The following is an 18,342-nucleotide window of genomic DNA, read 5'->3' on the forward strand; positions in this document are numbered from 1 at the left end:
GAGACAATAAGAATAAATGAAAAATTTTTATTACAAAAAGTTAGAGTTGTGTGAGCAATGGAATCCTTTACATTTGTCCTGGTGGGGAAGAGTACAAACTGTTAAAATGATGATTTTGCCTGTGGTTTGCTATCAATTGGGAATGATACCAGTGTTTTTTCAGGAGTCTTTCTATAAAAAATTAAATAGTATTCTGGTTAAATTTATTTGGCTGGGTAAAATTGCAAGAGTGGCTTTAGTGTCTTTGCAAAGACCAATTGAGGAGGGTGGGGTAAATTTTCCCAATTTTTATAGGTATCATCAGGCCTATATCATGCGCCAAGGTATGTATTGGGTCCTCCCAGAGCTTTTGGAACAATTACCAGAGTGGTTAAGGGTGGAGAGATCACTTATCTTTCCACTTAGGCTTGATCTTTTGCTTGGTATAAAAGTGCCTAGAATACGTAAGGACAATAGAGTATTAATGGATACTTGGAAAACATTAAGGTTTGTAGACAAATTAACTACTGATTCTATTTTAGAATCGAAACAACAGACTATTTGGGTAAACTCCAAGATACAAATAGGCGGGTTTAAGGTTGTCTGGAAAGATTGGATTAAAGCAGGTATAAGATCATTAACGGAAGTAATTGATAATGGTAAGATGCTTGAATTTTCACAATTGCAACATAAATATGGTCTGAATAAAAAACAAAGTTATAAGTGGTTGCAATTGAAGCAGGCTATTCAGGTGGGGTTCCCTGAATGGAAATCTTTAAATGATCATTACAGCTTAGAATTCTTATGTTTCCAGGCAGATTTTCTGGGACACCAGGCCGCAAAGTGGTATAAAATTATATCTAATTATTTGAATAAGAAGCCTAAAAATGGATTAAGAGATATTTGGAGCATTGAGATTAAGCATCAGATTAATGCATCTCAATGGCCACGTATTTGGTCTTGGAGAATTAAAGGTACGATGTCGGCATCTATTAGGCAAACATGGTTCTTTTTGTTGCATAGAGCATTCTGGACCCCTACTAGATTACAAAAATTAGATTGCTCTAAGTCTAATAGATGCTGGCATAGTAAAATTGAAGTTGGAACTCTAGACCATCTTTTATTTTATTGTCCATGTATTCAGGCATTTTGGATATCAATATCAATCAAGTTAATATGTTGATGGAGAGTCATGTGGCTTTATCCTATGACACAGTGATTTTTGGAATGTGTATGAGGGCCAAATGCCAAATATCTACAGCAAACAATAAATTATTGTTGATTCTTACGGGAGTGGGAATTCAACAGATATCAACTAATTGGAAAGACTGTTCTAGATTGAATTGTAATTTTTGGTGGAACTCAGTTTGTCATATGTATAAGATGGAAAGATTTCTTGCGATACAGAGAGGGTATTTTAAAAGATTTCAAGAGGTGTGGAGGCCATTAATTGAATATTATAACGAGTAAAGTTTATTCTTTTTCCTTAGGGGATAATATATAGAAATGGGATGGGATGGGAGGGATAGGGAGGGAAAAATATTGGAAAGATGTTGTTATGAAAAATAAGGAGATATATGTAATAGGATGGGATGTTTATTGTTGTGCATTACTGGGTATAATAAAATGTTTAAAGTGTTTGAGGAAGAAGGATGGGGGAGGGACAGATTTCATGTCAGATTAATTGTATTATCAAAAAGGGATGTATAATTATATATAAATTTGGAAGGAATATTTTATTGATATGGAAAAGGGTGGGAGGTGGGGGGGGAATAAAAACATTTATAATAATATTATTTAAGAATGCCAAGTGTGTTATGTAAATTAATTGTAATAATACTGTACACTTGTTGAAAGAAATAAAAAGGAATAAAGATTTAAAAAAAAAAAATGTTAGGCAGGCACATTTCAAGTAAACCCTAGAGATTACTGGGAGCCTGTGAAGTTTTAACAAAAGCGTGGAAACATGATCGTGCGCATTTACAGTACGTAGGTATTTAACCGTCTATCTTATCTCCCCTCAAAAGTATTGAGATCTTTAAGTTTGTCCCCCTACGCCTTATCACGAAGACCACACACCATTTTAGTATCCTTCCTCTGGATCGACTCCATCCTTTTTTGAAGGTGCGACCTCCAGAATTGTACATAATATTCTAAATGAGGTCTCACCAGAGTCTTATACAGGGGCATCAATACCTCCTTTTTCCTACCGGCCATACCTCGCCCTATGCAACCTAACATCCTTCTATGTGATCTATGTGGAAAAAAAGACCCGATATGACATCTGAGAGCATAATGAAGAACCTGATGAGTGAAAATAGATTGACTGACTGGGCGAATAGAATCATAAGTAATTTTGCTGACCTACCATACGTTTCTTTTTTTCAGGTACGAGCAATGGGTCGGTGCTTATTTACCATCTCACTAGTGGCCTGCTGCACAAAGAGCTCAACATTCATTCCTGTGAAGTGAAGTGAGTAAGGCTTCAGCTCTGTTCCTTCTGTATAGCAGCCTGCCATAGTGCCTTACTAGTGAATCTGTTTGAAGAGCTTGTAGAAGGAGAAGGTCCTGCAGCCTTGGCATAGTGATATTATCTTAGTATGGCCTTAGGCGAAAAGTGTTTAAGGCTTCCATTTAGTTGTGGTGACCTAGTTCATCTTGCACTGCTTTACTGGATAGCTTTGAATATAGCAGAAAGCGATTGGTGTTCATCAGGAGAAGCAGATTGAATTATAAATATTTGAACAGCTACCAAATAAGTATGAAAGAGCAAAATTGCTGGGCAGATTCTATTCCAAAAGACACTCTGATGACGTTTTACTTGTCCACGTAGCTAGTGGGTCTCTGTCCTTGGGGAGGGAGACCAGGCATGAAGGGAAAGGATTGGGACTTATATAGGGCCTTTACATTTTCCCTATCTGTCCTGTGGGCTCACAATCTATCTAATGTACCTGGGGCAGTGGAGGATCAAGTGATTTGTCCAGGGTGCTGAGACTGTAGTTCTAACTGCTACACAACACACTTGCACAAGAGTGTGAGTTGTGAAACAGATAAACTAGAGAATTAGCTGGCAGTGTTCTGCAGAACCATTAAGTTATAACTACCAGGTATGCTGCAGCTGGCTTGCTCTTTGAATTATTCTTAGCAAATAAAGGATAAAGGGGAGGCTCTCGGTCAATGGCATGGATGCAACTTCCTGTTTCCACCTGGGTGGCTCACGTCAAAGGGGAAGCTTTGGGTCAAGCCACCACTTGCAACTTAAGAGAACTGTTGCCGATGCTGGGGCCCATCTGAAAAAGAAAACGTTGATTTTGAAATGGAAAGATTTGGGGGCCATTGATTATTTATTCTAATGATCAGACATCTTAAACACTTCAGTATTGGATAAGATAAGGGGGGGTGGGAATATGAATGATAATAATCGATAACTGTTAATTATTAAGATATGGGTGGGAGGGGTGGGATTCTTTTCTATATATATATTTGGAGGTATACAAATAAGATTGTCAAGTGATTAGTTAATATATTTCTGGATGGTCAATGTACACTTGTAATTTTTGAAAATGAATAAAGATTAAAAAAAAAAAATAATAAATGAAATGGAAAGGTGACCGCGAAGATGAGGGGAAGGAAGGGAGAAGGGCCAACAAGGGGAAGAGGTTAAGTGGTGCTTGAGGTTTATCTTGTACCATCAGGAGTGTGTGGGAAAGTAGCAGCAGCAGTGGGGAAATGAGGGGACAGAATAACTCGATGGATTTGGGGTGGAAGGAGAGAGAAAGAGAAGGGGGCTGGATACTCAATGGAATTGGAGTGGAAGGAGAGAGACAGAATGGGAACAGAATAACTTGATGGAATTGGGGTGGAAGGAAAGAGACAGAGACAGAGAATGGGAACAGAATAACTCGATGGAATTGGGGTGGAAGGAAAGAGACAGAGAAGGGGAACAGAATAACTCGACAGAATTGGGGTGGAAGGAGAGAGAAAGAGAAGGGGGGCTGGATACTCGAAGGAATTGGGGTGGAGAGAGAGAGAAGGGGGCAGATGGTGGAAGTGGGGTGAAGAGAGAGAGAGAAGAGGGCAATTTATGCAGTATTCAGCACCAGCAATCCCATCCAAAACAGAAAAGAAGCCATCAAGGGTAGAAGTTAAAACACGAATCCCATGGACCCCACGGAACTAAAAGCGCATGGCCACAAAAAGAAAGCGGCCATGGCACGGGGTCCACAAGGATCCTTGTTTTTCAACTCCCGCAGACCTCATGGATCCCGCTCACCCCACGGATCCTTGTTTAACTCCTATAGACCTCATGGATCCCACTGAGGTCTGCAGGATCCATGAGGAAAGAGTTCAGAATTTAAGTCCTGGGCATGTAGGTGGGAAGGAAGTGAGGATTTGTTCAGAGATGTTTGGCGGTTGCATAGAAGAAAAACTGTACACTGGCACTGGTATGGTAATCTTTGTTGTTTGTTTTGAATTTTAAAAGAAAAGAAAGAGAAATCAAGTGGAAATAAAGAAGTAAATAAGAAAACAGGTAAATAGGAGTGGGGCCCAGTGTACTTGTGTGCCTAGGGCCCTCAAAGAATTAATCCTGCCCTGTCTGTACCTCCTTGTGATAGCCGAGTAGAGGGTAGGCACATGAGCTGGGTGTGATTGTCCCTTGACTTTTCCTGAAAGAGTTGTCTGCTCTGATTGCAGGGGCATCGAGTGGGTCAGCTTGACTAGCTTTCTTTCTTTCACCACATCGACCCCAAACAATGTGGGCTTGGTCAGGAATGAGGTGCAGCTTGTGGATATCCCAACAGGTTGGTTCTGGCAGATTGTCAAGTGATAGATTAAATAGGACTTCTTCAACCCCAGGTATGCAGGGAGAATGGGATGGAATAAGGCCTCATTTTCGCAGGCATTTCAGTCCTTCTTTTGCTTGTCCTCTTGTTCAGGAACACTTGCTCTGATCCTTAGCTCCGTTTTTTCCCCTTGGCTTGATTTAATGTCTAACTTGCCTTTTCTACTTTTTCTAAAAGCATAGTTATTGAATACTGTTTTTTCAAGTGCCTGTTAGCTTTGGTTTAGATCAGGGGTGTCCAACCTCTGCCCTCACCAGGTCGGCTTTTCAGGATTTCCCAAATAAATATTCATGAGATCTATTTGCATGCAAATTCATTGGGGAAAATCTGACTGGATTGTGGCCCTAAAGAACTTCTTCAGGATAATGCTGCCATTGCCTTTGAGCCACCAGATTCAAACTGGTTCATCCTGAACCTACTCTCTGGTGTTTGTGGCTTCAATAATTCTCTTCTGTAGCACACTAAAGCATGGCCTCCAGAGCTGGCCTGGAGACGAGAGAAACGTTAGGCAAGTTGAGTGCAGATGGGAAAGGGGATAATATTTTGATATCTGGATGGAAGCCTTCTCTGAGGACAAGCAGGCCTAATATTCTCACATGGGTGACGTCATCCACATAACCTGATACAGACACTGCCAAGTGGACTATCGGTTTAAATGCCGTGCGTATGCCACTCGACTTTGGCTCACGGGAGCTGAGAAGTTGTGTGTTTCGTTTCTCCTCAGTGCGTCAAAATTAGAAGTATTATTATAATAAACTTAAGGATGTGTGGGGACCATTATTAAATTATAGTAATGAATAAGTTACACTTTTCCCAATTTTAATACACATGTGGATTTGAGCTGGGGGGTTGGCTTTTCATTAAGAATATATATATGGGGGGCGTGGCTTGGAGCACGCAAAATGGTCGCATAGCAACAGAGCTCCCTGAACTCAGACAACTAAAGGAAAGGAAACAGCTGCTAAGAATCGCTCACCTGTGTTATAAAAACAAAAAATAACTTCTGAAATGGCTACCACAAGGCAAGGCAAATCGGAGAAGCCGTGCACTTCCGGTGTATCGGCAAAAAGATCTAAAGTGACTCCGGTGTCGCCGTCGAGTGTCCCGATCCCGTTGGAAACAGAGGAATTCTCAGATAAAGCAGATATAATGGCAGAGCTATTTAAAATTAAATTAATGCTGACAGACAACGCTGGCAAAATTTTGGAGGTCAAGGAGGAGGTGCTGGGTCTGAGGCAGGAGATCCAGACTGACAGGCAGAGGATGTCTGTGATTGAGGAGAGAATTGAACTGCAAAAGTGTGACAGTGAAAGACAAAATGTAGAAAGCTTGAAAAATCAGCTGATAGATTTGGAGAATCGGGGGAAAAGGAAGAACATCAGAGTGCTTGGACTGGCTGAAAATCTTGAAGGGGGAGACACTGTACAGTTTTTAGAGAACTTACTACCTAATCTGTTACAGTTAAACTCCAAGTGACCGTTGGAAATAGAACGGGCTCATAGAATCCCTTCAAAAAGACCAGTGAATCAGAATGGCCCCAGACCCTTGATTTTTAAAGTTTTGAGATACCAGCAAGCTTTAGAAATCCTGAAAGTAGCAAAAGCGAACAAAAATTTAAATTATAAAGGGTCTAAATTGTTATTGGTTCCAGACTTTGCAAAACACACTGCAAACATCAGAAAGCAGTTTCTTATGCTGAGGCAGCAGTTGAAAGAGAAAGGTTACATGTACGGCTTGTACTATCCATCTACAATGAGAATATCTACTGGAAATAAATCCTGGTATTTTCAAGATCCTGCCAAACTTAAAGAGTTTCTATCAAAAGATGAACCGATGTCTACATAAAGGAAAATTGATTAAAGGAAAAAGAGAAAATGGAGAAGACTCATTTTGAAGAGAAGAAAAGAGGGGGGAAAAAAAAGAAGTGGATTGATACTGGTCCAAGTTATTTTTACTGCATTTTATTGCAGTTGAAGAGCTTTTGACTAATTTTTCAATATTGTGAATTTACTGATACATTTTTAATTTAACAAGAAATTAATTATCTATGAGAGATATTGTAAATATAATATATATATTTACCTAACTACTAATTACTAACCATCCTGAATAACAAATGAGGAAATAAATATAGGATATTACATATTTCAAAAGGGATTATTAATAAAATAGGAAATAATTTTAAACTTTTATTAATAAATATGAAAATATATATTTTATTCAAATATTTATTTATATTGAATATATCATGATTGATTTTTAAATGAGAATGTTATAAATAAATTGGTTAGATGCTAATATTAGTAATATATTAACGCTATGAATGAATATATTTAAATTAACAATGAATATTTAATATACATGGAATTATAGTTAAAATTGAAAATGTTAACAAAATATTAAGATAGGATATATATTACTTTGAAAGGAAGATATATTTATAATTTATATGAATTAATTAAGTATGATTCTTACTATAATGATATATTTTACCTAGATACTAATTGATATGAAATATAAAAATTATTAAATAAAGGGTTAAGTCTGGGAATTGGGTTTTTTAAAGAAGAGATAATTACTAAGGAGATAAAGATTTTTAAGATACTATTATTTATATGAATAACTTATATGAATGAAAATTTATTTGAATAGTTATATTTGAATTCATTATAGATAATTTTATGTTATTTGCTACAATGAAATATTAATGATAATAATTATTAATTGAATGATTGAATATGTATGGATAGAAATAATGAAATATTAAATATGTGGGGGAAAAAAGAATAGCTGAATTTTTGAGAGATATTAATTCAATATGGAGGGATATTGGTTGTCTGGGGGAGGGGGTTTAGGGTCTGCTATACCAATGTGTGTTCCAGATCAGACAATGATTTTGGGGGGGAGGGGAGGTAGCATAGAGAGAGGGAGGGGGGTTCACAGTAATAATATATTGATAAGGATTGAAAATGGGATAAATGTAAAATTTGAATTTTTCTTTAATAATCTTATTTTAGGGGGGGAAAGGGATGGTGGAATTGGATAAATGAATTATATTTACTTAATGTGCTGAGGTCTGGTCATCTTTTTTATTATAGAAGTATTTGCCAAAATTTAATTATAAAATAGATGGATATAAAAATTTATTCTATTAACGTCAATGGTTTAAATCATCCTATTAAGAGAAAGAAAGTACTAACGTTCCTTAAAAAGCAAAATGCGGACATATATTTTATTCAAGAGTCGCACCTTTCTGATATTGAATCTAAAAAGTTATCTGGGGGTTGGATTTCTAAATGCTTCTTTGCACCTGCAATGGGGAAAAAAGCTGGGGTTGCTGTCCTGATAAATAGGAAGTGCACTGCTGATTTCAAATTAATAAACCATGATCCTTTAGGAAGATGGGTGCATATCAAAATGGTTCTGGGAAATACAACTCTGGATTTATTAAATTTATATGCTCCTAATTCGAATCAAATGGAGTTTTTCAAACAAGTTAAACAATTACTGTTACCACTGGCTACTTCTAATTTAATCGTAGCAGGGGATTTCAATGCTGTAATGGATCCAATTTTGGATAAGAGACCAAGTAGAATTATGAAATCGTTAGGTTTAGATAATTTGGTTCAATCTTGTAATTTAGTTGATATATGGCGTATTCTTCATTTTAATGATCAGGAATTCTCTTTTTGTTCTCAGGTTCATAAATCTTTCTCACGAATTGATTATATATTCGTGTCTAATAGTATAGCGCAGTGAGTGATGAATGCAGTTATTGATCCCATTATAATTTCAGACCATGCTGGTGTGTGGATTGACTTTCAGAATAATGATATAGTACATTTCGATCCAATTTGGAGATTTGATAATGCTTTACTTGCGGACTCGAACTTTCTGGAAGATTTTAAATTAAAGATGAATGAATTTTTTCAAATAAATAATTCGGACAATATTAATGCTGAGATTTTGTGGGACGCATTTAAAGCAACAATAAGAGGAAATATTATTTCATATTCAGCATTTATCAAAAAACAACTTAAAAAACAATATGTTGATTTGGAAAACCAAATTAAAGTATTAGAAAATAAATTAATTAAGAACTGGGAACATAATACATTACAAAGTTCATTAAAAATAAAAGCGAAATATAATGAGATTTCTTCTCAATTTGTGAGGAAAGATATCTTCTATAAGCAAGTTCAGTACTATGGTAATTCAAACAAAGCTGGAAGATTATTAGCTAATTTTCTTAAAGCAAAAAAAAAGGAAATCTAAGATTATTGCAATTAAAGATACACAAGGCAACACACACACTAACACCAAAGATATTTTAATACAATTTCTTGATTTTTATAAAGATTTATATTCTTCTGAATCTTATGAAAATAAAGAACAAGAGGGATTACATTTCTTAAACTTATTTATTGGACCAAATGTTCCAGATCATATAAAACGAAGTTTAGAAGATCCTATATCTTTAAAAGAAATAGAATCAGCATTGAAGTCTCTTAGAGTTGGATCCGCTCCGGGTGGTGATGGATATACTGTTGAATTCTATAAAACATTTCAAAATATCATCTTACCATATTTATTAAATTTGTATCAATATCAAACAAATAATGGGAATATATCAGGTACTATGGCTGATTCGGAAATTATTGTCTTACCAAAACCAAACAAGGATCCTACCTTGGTTTCAAACTACAGACCTATCTCTTTATTAAATGTAGATGGTAAGTTGATTGCTAAAGTATTAGCAATAAGATTGGCAAAAGCTCTTCCTTTTATTATTGATGTACACCAAACAGGATTTATTGCTAAAAGACACTCATCAAACAATACTAGATTAGCATTCCACTCTTTAAATTTAGTGAAAAATATGAATGATCCAGCTTTTATGCTATCTTTAGATGCAGAAAAAGCATTTGATAGAGTGGAATGGAGTTATATGTATCAAGCTCTGGAATGGTTTGGAATAGGCCCCGGTTTTATTAAAATGATTCAGACATTGTATAGCTCTCCTGGTGCAAGATTATATATTAATAACAATTTATCAGATAGATTTAACTTGTGTAGGGGAGTTAGACAAGGATGTCCTTTGTCCCCATTACTTTTTGATATTGTTTTAGAACCCTTATTAATTGCAATTAATCAAACTAAGGAGATAAAGGGAATCCCATTTTCTTACTGGGAATTTAAACTTTCTGCATATGCAGATGATATATTATTATATTTAAGAGAACCGGGGAATACTGTTCCAAGTTTACTTAATCTTCTAGAGAAATTTGGGAAATTTTCTGGATATAAAATTAATTGGAGTAAATCGGAAATTCTTCCAATTAATGTTCACTGTACCAAAGGATTATTTGATTCATATTCATTTATTTGGAAAGAAGAAGGATTAAAATATTTAGGGATTATTATCAAAAATACAATTGAAGATACAGTAAAAGAAAATGAAAAACTTTTATTAAAAAAAATAACAGAAATGTGTGAGCAATGGAATCCTTTACATCTTTCTTGGTGGGGAAGAGTCCAAACAATTAAAATGATGATATTGCCTATGGTTTGTTATCAAATGAGTATGATACCAATATTTTTTCAGGGGTCATTTTATAAAAAGTTAAACAATATTCTTACAAAATTTGTTTGGTTTGGGAAAAGACCCAGAATTGCTTTAGTATCTTTACAAAGTCCAATTGTGGAGGGAGGGGTAAATTTTCCAAATTTTTATAGGTACCATCAAGCCTATATTCTAAGACAGGGTATGTATTGGATCCTCCCAGATCTCATGGAGAATGTACCAGATTGGCTATATCTAGAATGGCGGCTCCTGTTCCCACTACATCCAGAACATCTAATTAGTATAAACATGCCAAGAAGATATAAGGATAACAGAATTTTATTGGATACTTGGAAGACGTTAAGATATGTTAGTAATCTATCACCAGAACCAATTGCTAAATCATTAAATCAATCAATTTGGGTAAACTCCAGGATCAAGATTGGCGGATACAAAATCGGCGGATACAAAATCGTCTGGAAACAATGGATAATTGCAGGTATACGAACATTGAATGATGTTATTTCAGAAGGAGCAATGCTTAGTTTTTCACAATTGCAACATAAATTTGGATTAAATAAAACACAATATTTTAAATGGTTGCAATTGAAGCAAGCTATTCAGGAAGGGTTCCCTGAATGGAAAGATCTTAATACTCAATATAGTCTGCAGGTTCTATGTTTCCAGGCGGATTTTTTGGGTCACCAAGCCGCAAAATGGTATAAATTGTTAAATGGATTTTTAAACAAAAAAAAGAAAACTGGACTTAGGGATATTTGGAGTATTGAGATTGGTCAGACAATTTCTGAATCTCAATGGCCACGATTTTGGTCCTGGAGATTAAGATCTACAAAGTCAGCATCTATGAGTCAAACTTGGTTGTTTTTGTTACATAGAACTTTATGGACCCCTACACGTTTACAAAAAATAGATAGTACTAGATCTAATAGATGCTGGCATTGCAGAGTAGAAGTCGGGACATTAGATCACTTAATTTTTTTTTGTCCCTGTATAAATGCATTTTGGAAACTAATTTGGCCCCAAATTAATGAATTACTAGAAAATCATGTAGGACTCTCATATGATACTATACTATTTGGTACAGCAATGAGAACTCAGAGTCCGATTTCAGCAAACAATGACAAACTATTATTATTATTGACAGGGGTCGCCATGCAACAAATAACTCAAAATTGGAAGGACTATACTAAATTAAACTATACATTTTGGTGGAATTCAGTCTGTCACATATACAAAATGGAAAAAACAATAGCATTACAACAGGGAAATATTCATAATTTTAAGAAAATTTGGGAACCATTGACTCGATATTCCAATGATCAGGTTTCATAGCACATTAGTAATGGATATATTAGATTGGGGAAGGGTGGGAATGTATATTATATGGATTTAAGAAATGAAGAAAGGGGAGGGTTATATTTTATGTGATAAGATGAATTACTTGTAATCACAATTTTTCATTTATTAATTGAAGTTTATGTAAAATTAAATTATTGTATTATTGTAAGAATGAAAAATTTATAAATAAATTATTAAAAAAAAAAAAGAATATATATATGAATGTCATAAGATATTATTTTTAGGTAGTATATTTTAGTTATATATGAATCTGGGAGGGGGTGGGGGTTAAATCTTTCTTGGTGTATGATATTGAAGATTTTTCAAGTGATGTTGTATTATAATTGTTTGATACTTACTGTGCACTTGATGTAAGTTTTAAAATGAATAAATAATTAATTAAAAAAAAAATTAGAAGTAATTTTTTATGCCTTCCCAATTTTAGTTTCGTTTTTTATTTTCATTTCCTTCTTAATTCTTTTTTTCTGTATTTTAACTTTCCCTTCAGTTTGGTTCAGTTAAGTCTGTTTTTTGGCCTTTCAGCCACTTTGAGACCATTTTTCCCCAGGGAGCATTGACGGTTTTCAGCACACTTTTCACTCAAGCTCCCCAGGCAACTGAGCCTTCACGTCAGCTGTTTTTCCCTCTGTGTCAAAGAGGGTGCTGAGTAGCTTCTAGACATGTACTCGATGTAATTGAACCATTTCAGGTTCTGACCTCATAAATGGTGTATCCTGACCATCATTCATTGTGACCTCCTATCTATGTATGCAAAAGAGGACACTTAAAGTCCAACAGCTTCATAGTGAAAGACCTTTTGGTATGGCATCAACATCCAGCATGACAGGAGATTTGGGACCCAACGCATAGCCTGCTTTGACCCCAACTTCAGTATCGACACTACATATACCGACACCAAATGGAGCGTGTCAAGCATCAAGCTCTCTCTGAAAACAGGACTTGTGAGAACATAAGAATTGCCATACTGAGACAGATAATGCTACTTCGGTGGCCTATATTAATCACCAGGGAGGCACCAAGAGTGCCCAGCTGTTCCTGGAAGCCTGCTTACTGTTCCACTGGACAAAACTTCATCTGAAGGCGCTTTCAGCGGCGCATGTAGTGGGAGAGGACAATGTCCAAGCTGAATTCCTCAGCAGACAGACTTTGGGTCCAGGCAAGTGGACACTGTCGGCATCAGCCTTCCAAACCGTTGTTCGTCACTGGGGTCGCACGTTGTTTGACTTCATGGCAACAGCACAGATGTTCAGGAAAGGACTGGACAATCTCATGACCAGCTTAGCAGATTGTCGTCTGAAATCTTTGCCTGAGAGCAGACCCAGAACCTTTAGAGGCTCAGGGCGCTCTAAGTTTTATGGTTCCAGTTAGTCTCAGCAGTATTTAGGAGCCACTTCCCAGAGATCCTTCCAGGGATACAAACATCGAGCCCAGGATCCTGTTTCCAAAAGTGGCCAACCAACAGATTTTCTAGTGCAATAGGGTTGTCATTCTGGACGAGTGGGTGGGTTTCTCTTTTAGGAAATGATCCAAACCTTTTTAAACCCTGCTCAGCTAACTGATTTCACCACATTCTCCGACAATGAATTCCAGAGTTTAATTACACATCGAGTGAAGAAATGTTTTCTTTGCTTTGTTTTAAATCTATTTCTTAGTAGCTTTATCTCGTGCTCCCTAGTCCTAAAATCTGTTTTACTGCTTAGGATCTAGCTCTAGGTACTTGGGACCTGATTTGGCCACTATTGGAAACAGGATACTGGGCTTGATAGATTTTTTTTTTTTTTTTTCAGCATGCATTTTCTTTATTCTCTTGAAAAGCACATGAACAATCCTCTTAAGAATGTACCTATGTACCAACTTAATTTATATTTTGTAAACAATGGAACATCCAACCACACAGGCATCTAGATACCCTCCCCCCTTTTTACAAAGCTGCATTAACCTTTTTTTTAATTTTTCAATTTTTATTAGAATTTTATAATAAAGACAAAACAATATAATCACCACAAGTACATCACTGTAGAATACTACAGCCACTCAATATAGCATACAAAGTAAACATTTCACTATTACACTCCAATCCCACAACCCATCATATGATAAAAGAAAAAGGAAAACAAGAAAAGCATCAACAAAATACACACTATGTGGAAGTCCCATTGTTGGTTCTTCAAAGAGACTCCCAAACAACCACCCTGCCCCTCCCCCCCAAGCCCCCCCTCCCACTCAACAAAAAGATAGGATCAAATACAATGAAATATGTTGTCCCAAGTCCGCTTCTGATGTTCATAATAACCATAGTGCTTAGCAGCTAAGCATTCCATCTGGGCAAGTTTTCGTAATTTTTCCAACCATTCGTCCTCTGGTGGAGCAACTAACTTCTTCCAATACTGTGCTATCAAACATTTGGCTGCTGCCAACCCCATTCGGACCAATTTTGTTTGCCAAGGAGCATCTCTAACATTATGCAACCCGAGCAGACACACCTGGGGTAAAAGCTGTATCGGATCATGGATCCACACTGACAAAGAGCGAGTAACAAGCACCCAAAATTTCTGAATCACCCCACACTCCCACCAAATATGCAAAAAAGAGCCAGGACCCCTACCACATCTCCAGCAAGAATCAGGAACCTGTGGGTACATAAGATGTAACCGTTCAGGTGTATAATACCAGCGTGTTAAGATTTTATATGCATTTTCTTGGACTAAAATACAATGAGATGCTCTCTGCACCTCAGCACAAATACGGGACCAATCTTCTGCAGAAAATTGAAGATGAAGGTCCCGTTCCCAATGTAGCCGGAAAGGAAGGGAAATCACCTCCCTACCTCGCAAAAATTTATATAGAATGGAAATCGGTCTCGGCACTCTACTCAATAACACCCATAAATTTTCCAAATGTTCAGATCCCTGAGGATTTCCCTTATCCCAACCAACCGAAATCATAAAATGCCTCAACTGCATATATGCAAAAAATTCACCCCCCAACCCTGGCTTTTTAGCCACTAACCCATCAAAAGAAGGCAAGAAACCCCCAATAAGTACATCCCAAAATATAGTAACACCCTGAGATTCCCATCTCCGAAAAGCCCCCCTTTCCATTCCTGCAAGAAACCGCGGTTCCCCCGCAAGTGGAGCAAGAGTAGAAACCCCTCTATCACCCCTCTCCTTTTGACACAGGGATCCCCAAACCCATACCAGATGACAAAAAAATGGATTCTTTTGTCCCTGCAAGCGCTCAGACACCGACAAAGAGGTCCACAACCAAGTATGCAGGGCACAATGAGGAACATAACTTTGCTCTATTTGAACCCCAGGCTTAAATACCGCTATCCTCCAATCAAGTAGAAAGCGAAGTTGTGCCGCTTCATAGTACCAATACAAATTTGGCAGCGCCCTACCCCCGTCCTCCCGAGCAGACCAAAGCACCTGTTGACTCAACCTGGGGTGCTTCCCTTGCCAGTATGGCAATTCTTATGTTCATATGTTCTTATTTTTGGAAAGAGTGAACAAGTTATTCACTTTTAAAAAAAATCTTTATTAAGTTTTCAAAGCTAACAAAAGTGCAAAACAATATACATACATATATTAATAATCATAATAAGCACTTATAATTAATCAATAATAATACAGAAAAAATAAAAAACCCTCTCCCATCCAACATATTCATCAGGGAATAAAACCAGACAAAAGAAATACCCCCTCACACCCTCCCTCCCTTGGACGTGTGTGTACTAAAACAACGGAAAATAAAAAAATAAAAGACAACTGTAACGAAGCCATAAAAGACTTCAATGGACCCCAAACTAATCTGAATAACTTATTATGCCCCAGGATGTCAGCATTCATCTTCTCATACTTGTAACATAATCATAAGTTCGCCCACCAAAAAGTAAAACTAATTTTTCCAATTACGAGTAACCATTTGCGTGGCTATCCCGTCATAAGGAAAAGCCGATATTTATATCGATCCAGTGGGGGTTTAAGATGCAATATCATCCAGCATATGACTACCTCGTATGTCTTTTTTCCAAATCTTTATTCATTTTCATTTCTTACATCAAGTGTACAATAAAATATCAATTAGATCATACAAATCACTTGAAAATCTAAACAAACATCAGCATAAATATATAAATAAAAACCCCTCACCCCTCCCATCCCTTCCAACAATAGTATTAAGTTCATTCAATATTACATATATTATAAACAAAATTAGGAAAAATTATAACTCTAAATACCCTCCCTCCCTTCTAACTATGTTCTGTTATGTAAGAAGGTGTCAAATCATTACAAAATGCTATCTATGGCCCCCAAATCTTCTTAAAATTATTATAATTCCCCTTTTGTAAATCAATTATTCTTTCCATTTTATATATATGGCATAGTGAGTTCCACCAAAAGATGTAATTGAGTCTGGTATAATCTTTCCAGTTTCTAGAAATATGCTGAATGGCAACTCCTGTCATTATTAATAGCAATTTATTATTATTTGCTGAAATTTGGCTTCTCAATCTCATAGAAGTACCAAATAAAACTGTATCATAGGATAGGGCTACATGGTTTTCTAATAGAGAATTAATTTGGGACCAAATTGATTTCCAAAAGGCATTGATACAAGAACAGAAAAAAATCAAATGATCTAGAGTCCCTGCTTCCAGATCACAGTGCCAACATCTATTAGACTTAGAGCTATCTAACTTTTGTAATCTAACTGGGGTCCAAAAATCTCTATGCAACAGAAAGAACCAAGTTTGTCTCATAGATGCAGACACTGTATATCTCATTCTCCAAGATCAAAACGTGGCCATTGAGATGCAGAAATTTGGTGCTTTATCTCAATGCTCCAAATGTCTCTAAGACCAGTTTTTTGTTTTTTATTCAAATAGCCATATAACAATTTATACCACTGTGCGGCTTAATGTCCCAAGAAATCCGCCTGAAAGCAAAGCAATTCCAAACTATACTGATTCTCAAGATCTTTCCATCCAGGGAACCCCTCCTGACTAGCCTGCTTCAGTTGCAACCATTTAAAACTTTGTGACTTATTTAAACCATATTTATGTTGCAACTGTGAAAAACTAAGCAGTGTACCATTTGAAATAACATCATTCAAAGTTCGTATACCTGCAATAATCCAATGCTTCCAAATGATTTGAAATCCGCCAATTTTAATCTTGGAGTTTAGCCAAATAGATTGATTTAATGATTTAGAAATTGGATTAGGTAATAAATTGCTAACAAAGTTTTCCAGGTATCTATCAAAATTCTATTTTCTTTATACTTTCTAGGCATTTTTTTACTAATAAGATGAGAAAGATGCAAAGGAAACATGAGTCGCCATTCTAAATACAGCCAATCTGGGACATTTTCCATGAGCTCTGGGAGGATCCAATACATACCCTGACGTAAAATATAGGCTTGATGATACCTATAAAAATTTGGAAAATTTACCCCACCCTCCACAATTGACTTTTGTAGAGATACTAAAGCAATTCTAGGCCATTTACCCAGCCAAACAAATTTTATAAGAATACCATTTAACTTTTTGTAAAATGACCCCTGAAAAAAAACTGGTATCATACTCATTTGATAACAAACCACAGGTAATATCATCATTTTAATAGTTTGGACTCTCCCCCACCAAGAAAGATGTAAAGGATTCCATTGCTCACACATCTCTGTTATTTTTCTTAATAAAAGTTTTTCATTCTCCTTCACTGTGTCCTCTATTGTGTTTTTAATAGTAATACCTAAGTATTTTAATCCATCTTCTTTCCAAACAAATGAGAATGATTCAAATAATCCTTTGGTACAATGGACATTAAGCGGAAGAACTTCAGATTTACTACAATTGATCTTATATCATGAAAACTTTCCAAATTTCTCTATCAATTCAAGTAAACTACCTCATATGTCAATGAAATTGATGACTCCAGTATGGTATTAATCTGAGCCCTCTCTTCTCCCTCGAACAGAGAAGATTGAGAGGGGACATGATTGAAACATTCAAGGTACTGAAGGGGATAGACCTAGTAGATAAGGACAGGTTGTTCATCCTCTCCAAGGTAGGGAGAATGAGAGGGCACTCTCTAAAGTTGAAAGGGAATAGTTCCGTACAAATGGAAGGAAGTTCTTCTTCACCCAGAGAGTGGTGGAAAACTGGAACGCTCTACCGGAGGCTATCATAGGGGAAAACACCCTCCAGGGATTCAAGACAAAGTTGGACGAGTTCCTGCTCAACTGGAAAGTACGCTGGTGAGGCTGGGCTCATTGAAAGCACCGGTCTTTGACCTAGGGGCTGCCGCGTGAGCGGACTGCTGGGCAGGATGGACCACTAGTCTGACCCAGCAGTGGCATTTCTTATGTTCTTATGTTCCAAAAGTTGAGAATCAAGCGATTCACATCTATTCTTTCCATTCCACTCAGTATTTTATAGATCTCTATCATATCACTCCTGAGCTGTCTCTTCTCAAAGCTGAAGAGCCTTAGTTAATTTAGCCTCTCCTCATAGGAAAGTTGTCCCATTGTGTTGTATTTGATATACCACTTGTACATGAGTATTGAGCGGTTTACA

The 18,342-nt window shown here is 36.5% G+C and overlaps 1 protein-coding gene across 4 annotated transcripts in view; it reads left to right on the forward strand.

Moving 5' to 3' along the window:
* The window catches only part of WDR11 (WD repeat domain 11), a 196,020-nt gene that overhangs the window by 82,926 nt on the left and 94,752 nt on the right, over nucleotides 1–18,342 (forward strand). For all 4 annotated transcript variants that reach the window (XM_033941237.1, XM_033941239.1, XM_033941238.1 and 1 more), the window contains exons 11-12: nucleotides 2,368–2,452; nucleotides 4,675–4,781. In XM_033941237.1, coding sequence (XP_033797128.1) covers nucleotides 2,368–2,452; nucleotides 4,675–4,781 — 192 coding nt within the window. The remainder of the gene's footprint in view (nucleotides 1–2,367; nucleotides 2,453–4,674; nucleotides 4,782–18,342) is intronic.

The sequence above is a fragment of the Geotrypetes seraphini genome, chromosome 4 (genome assembly GCF_902459505.1).
Source record: "Geotrypetes seraphini chromosome 4, aGeoSer1.1, whole genome shotgun sequence".
NCBI classification, from domain to species: Eukaryota; Metazoa; Chordata; class Amphibia; order Gymnophiona; family Dermophiidae; genus Geotrypetes; species Geotrypetes seraphini.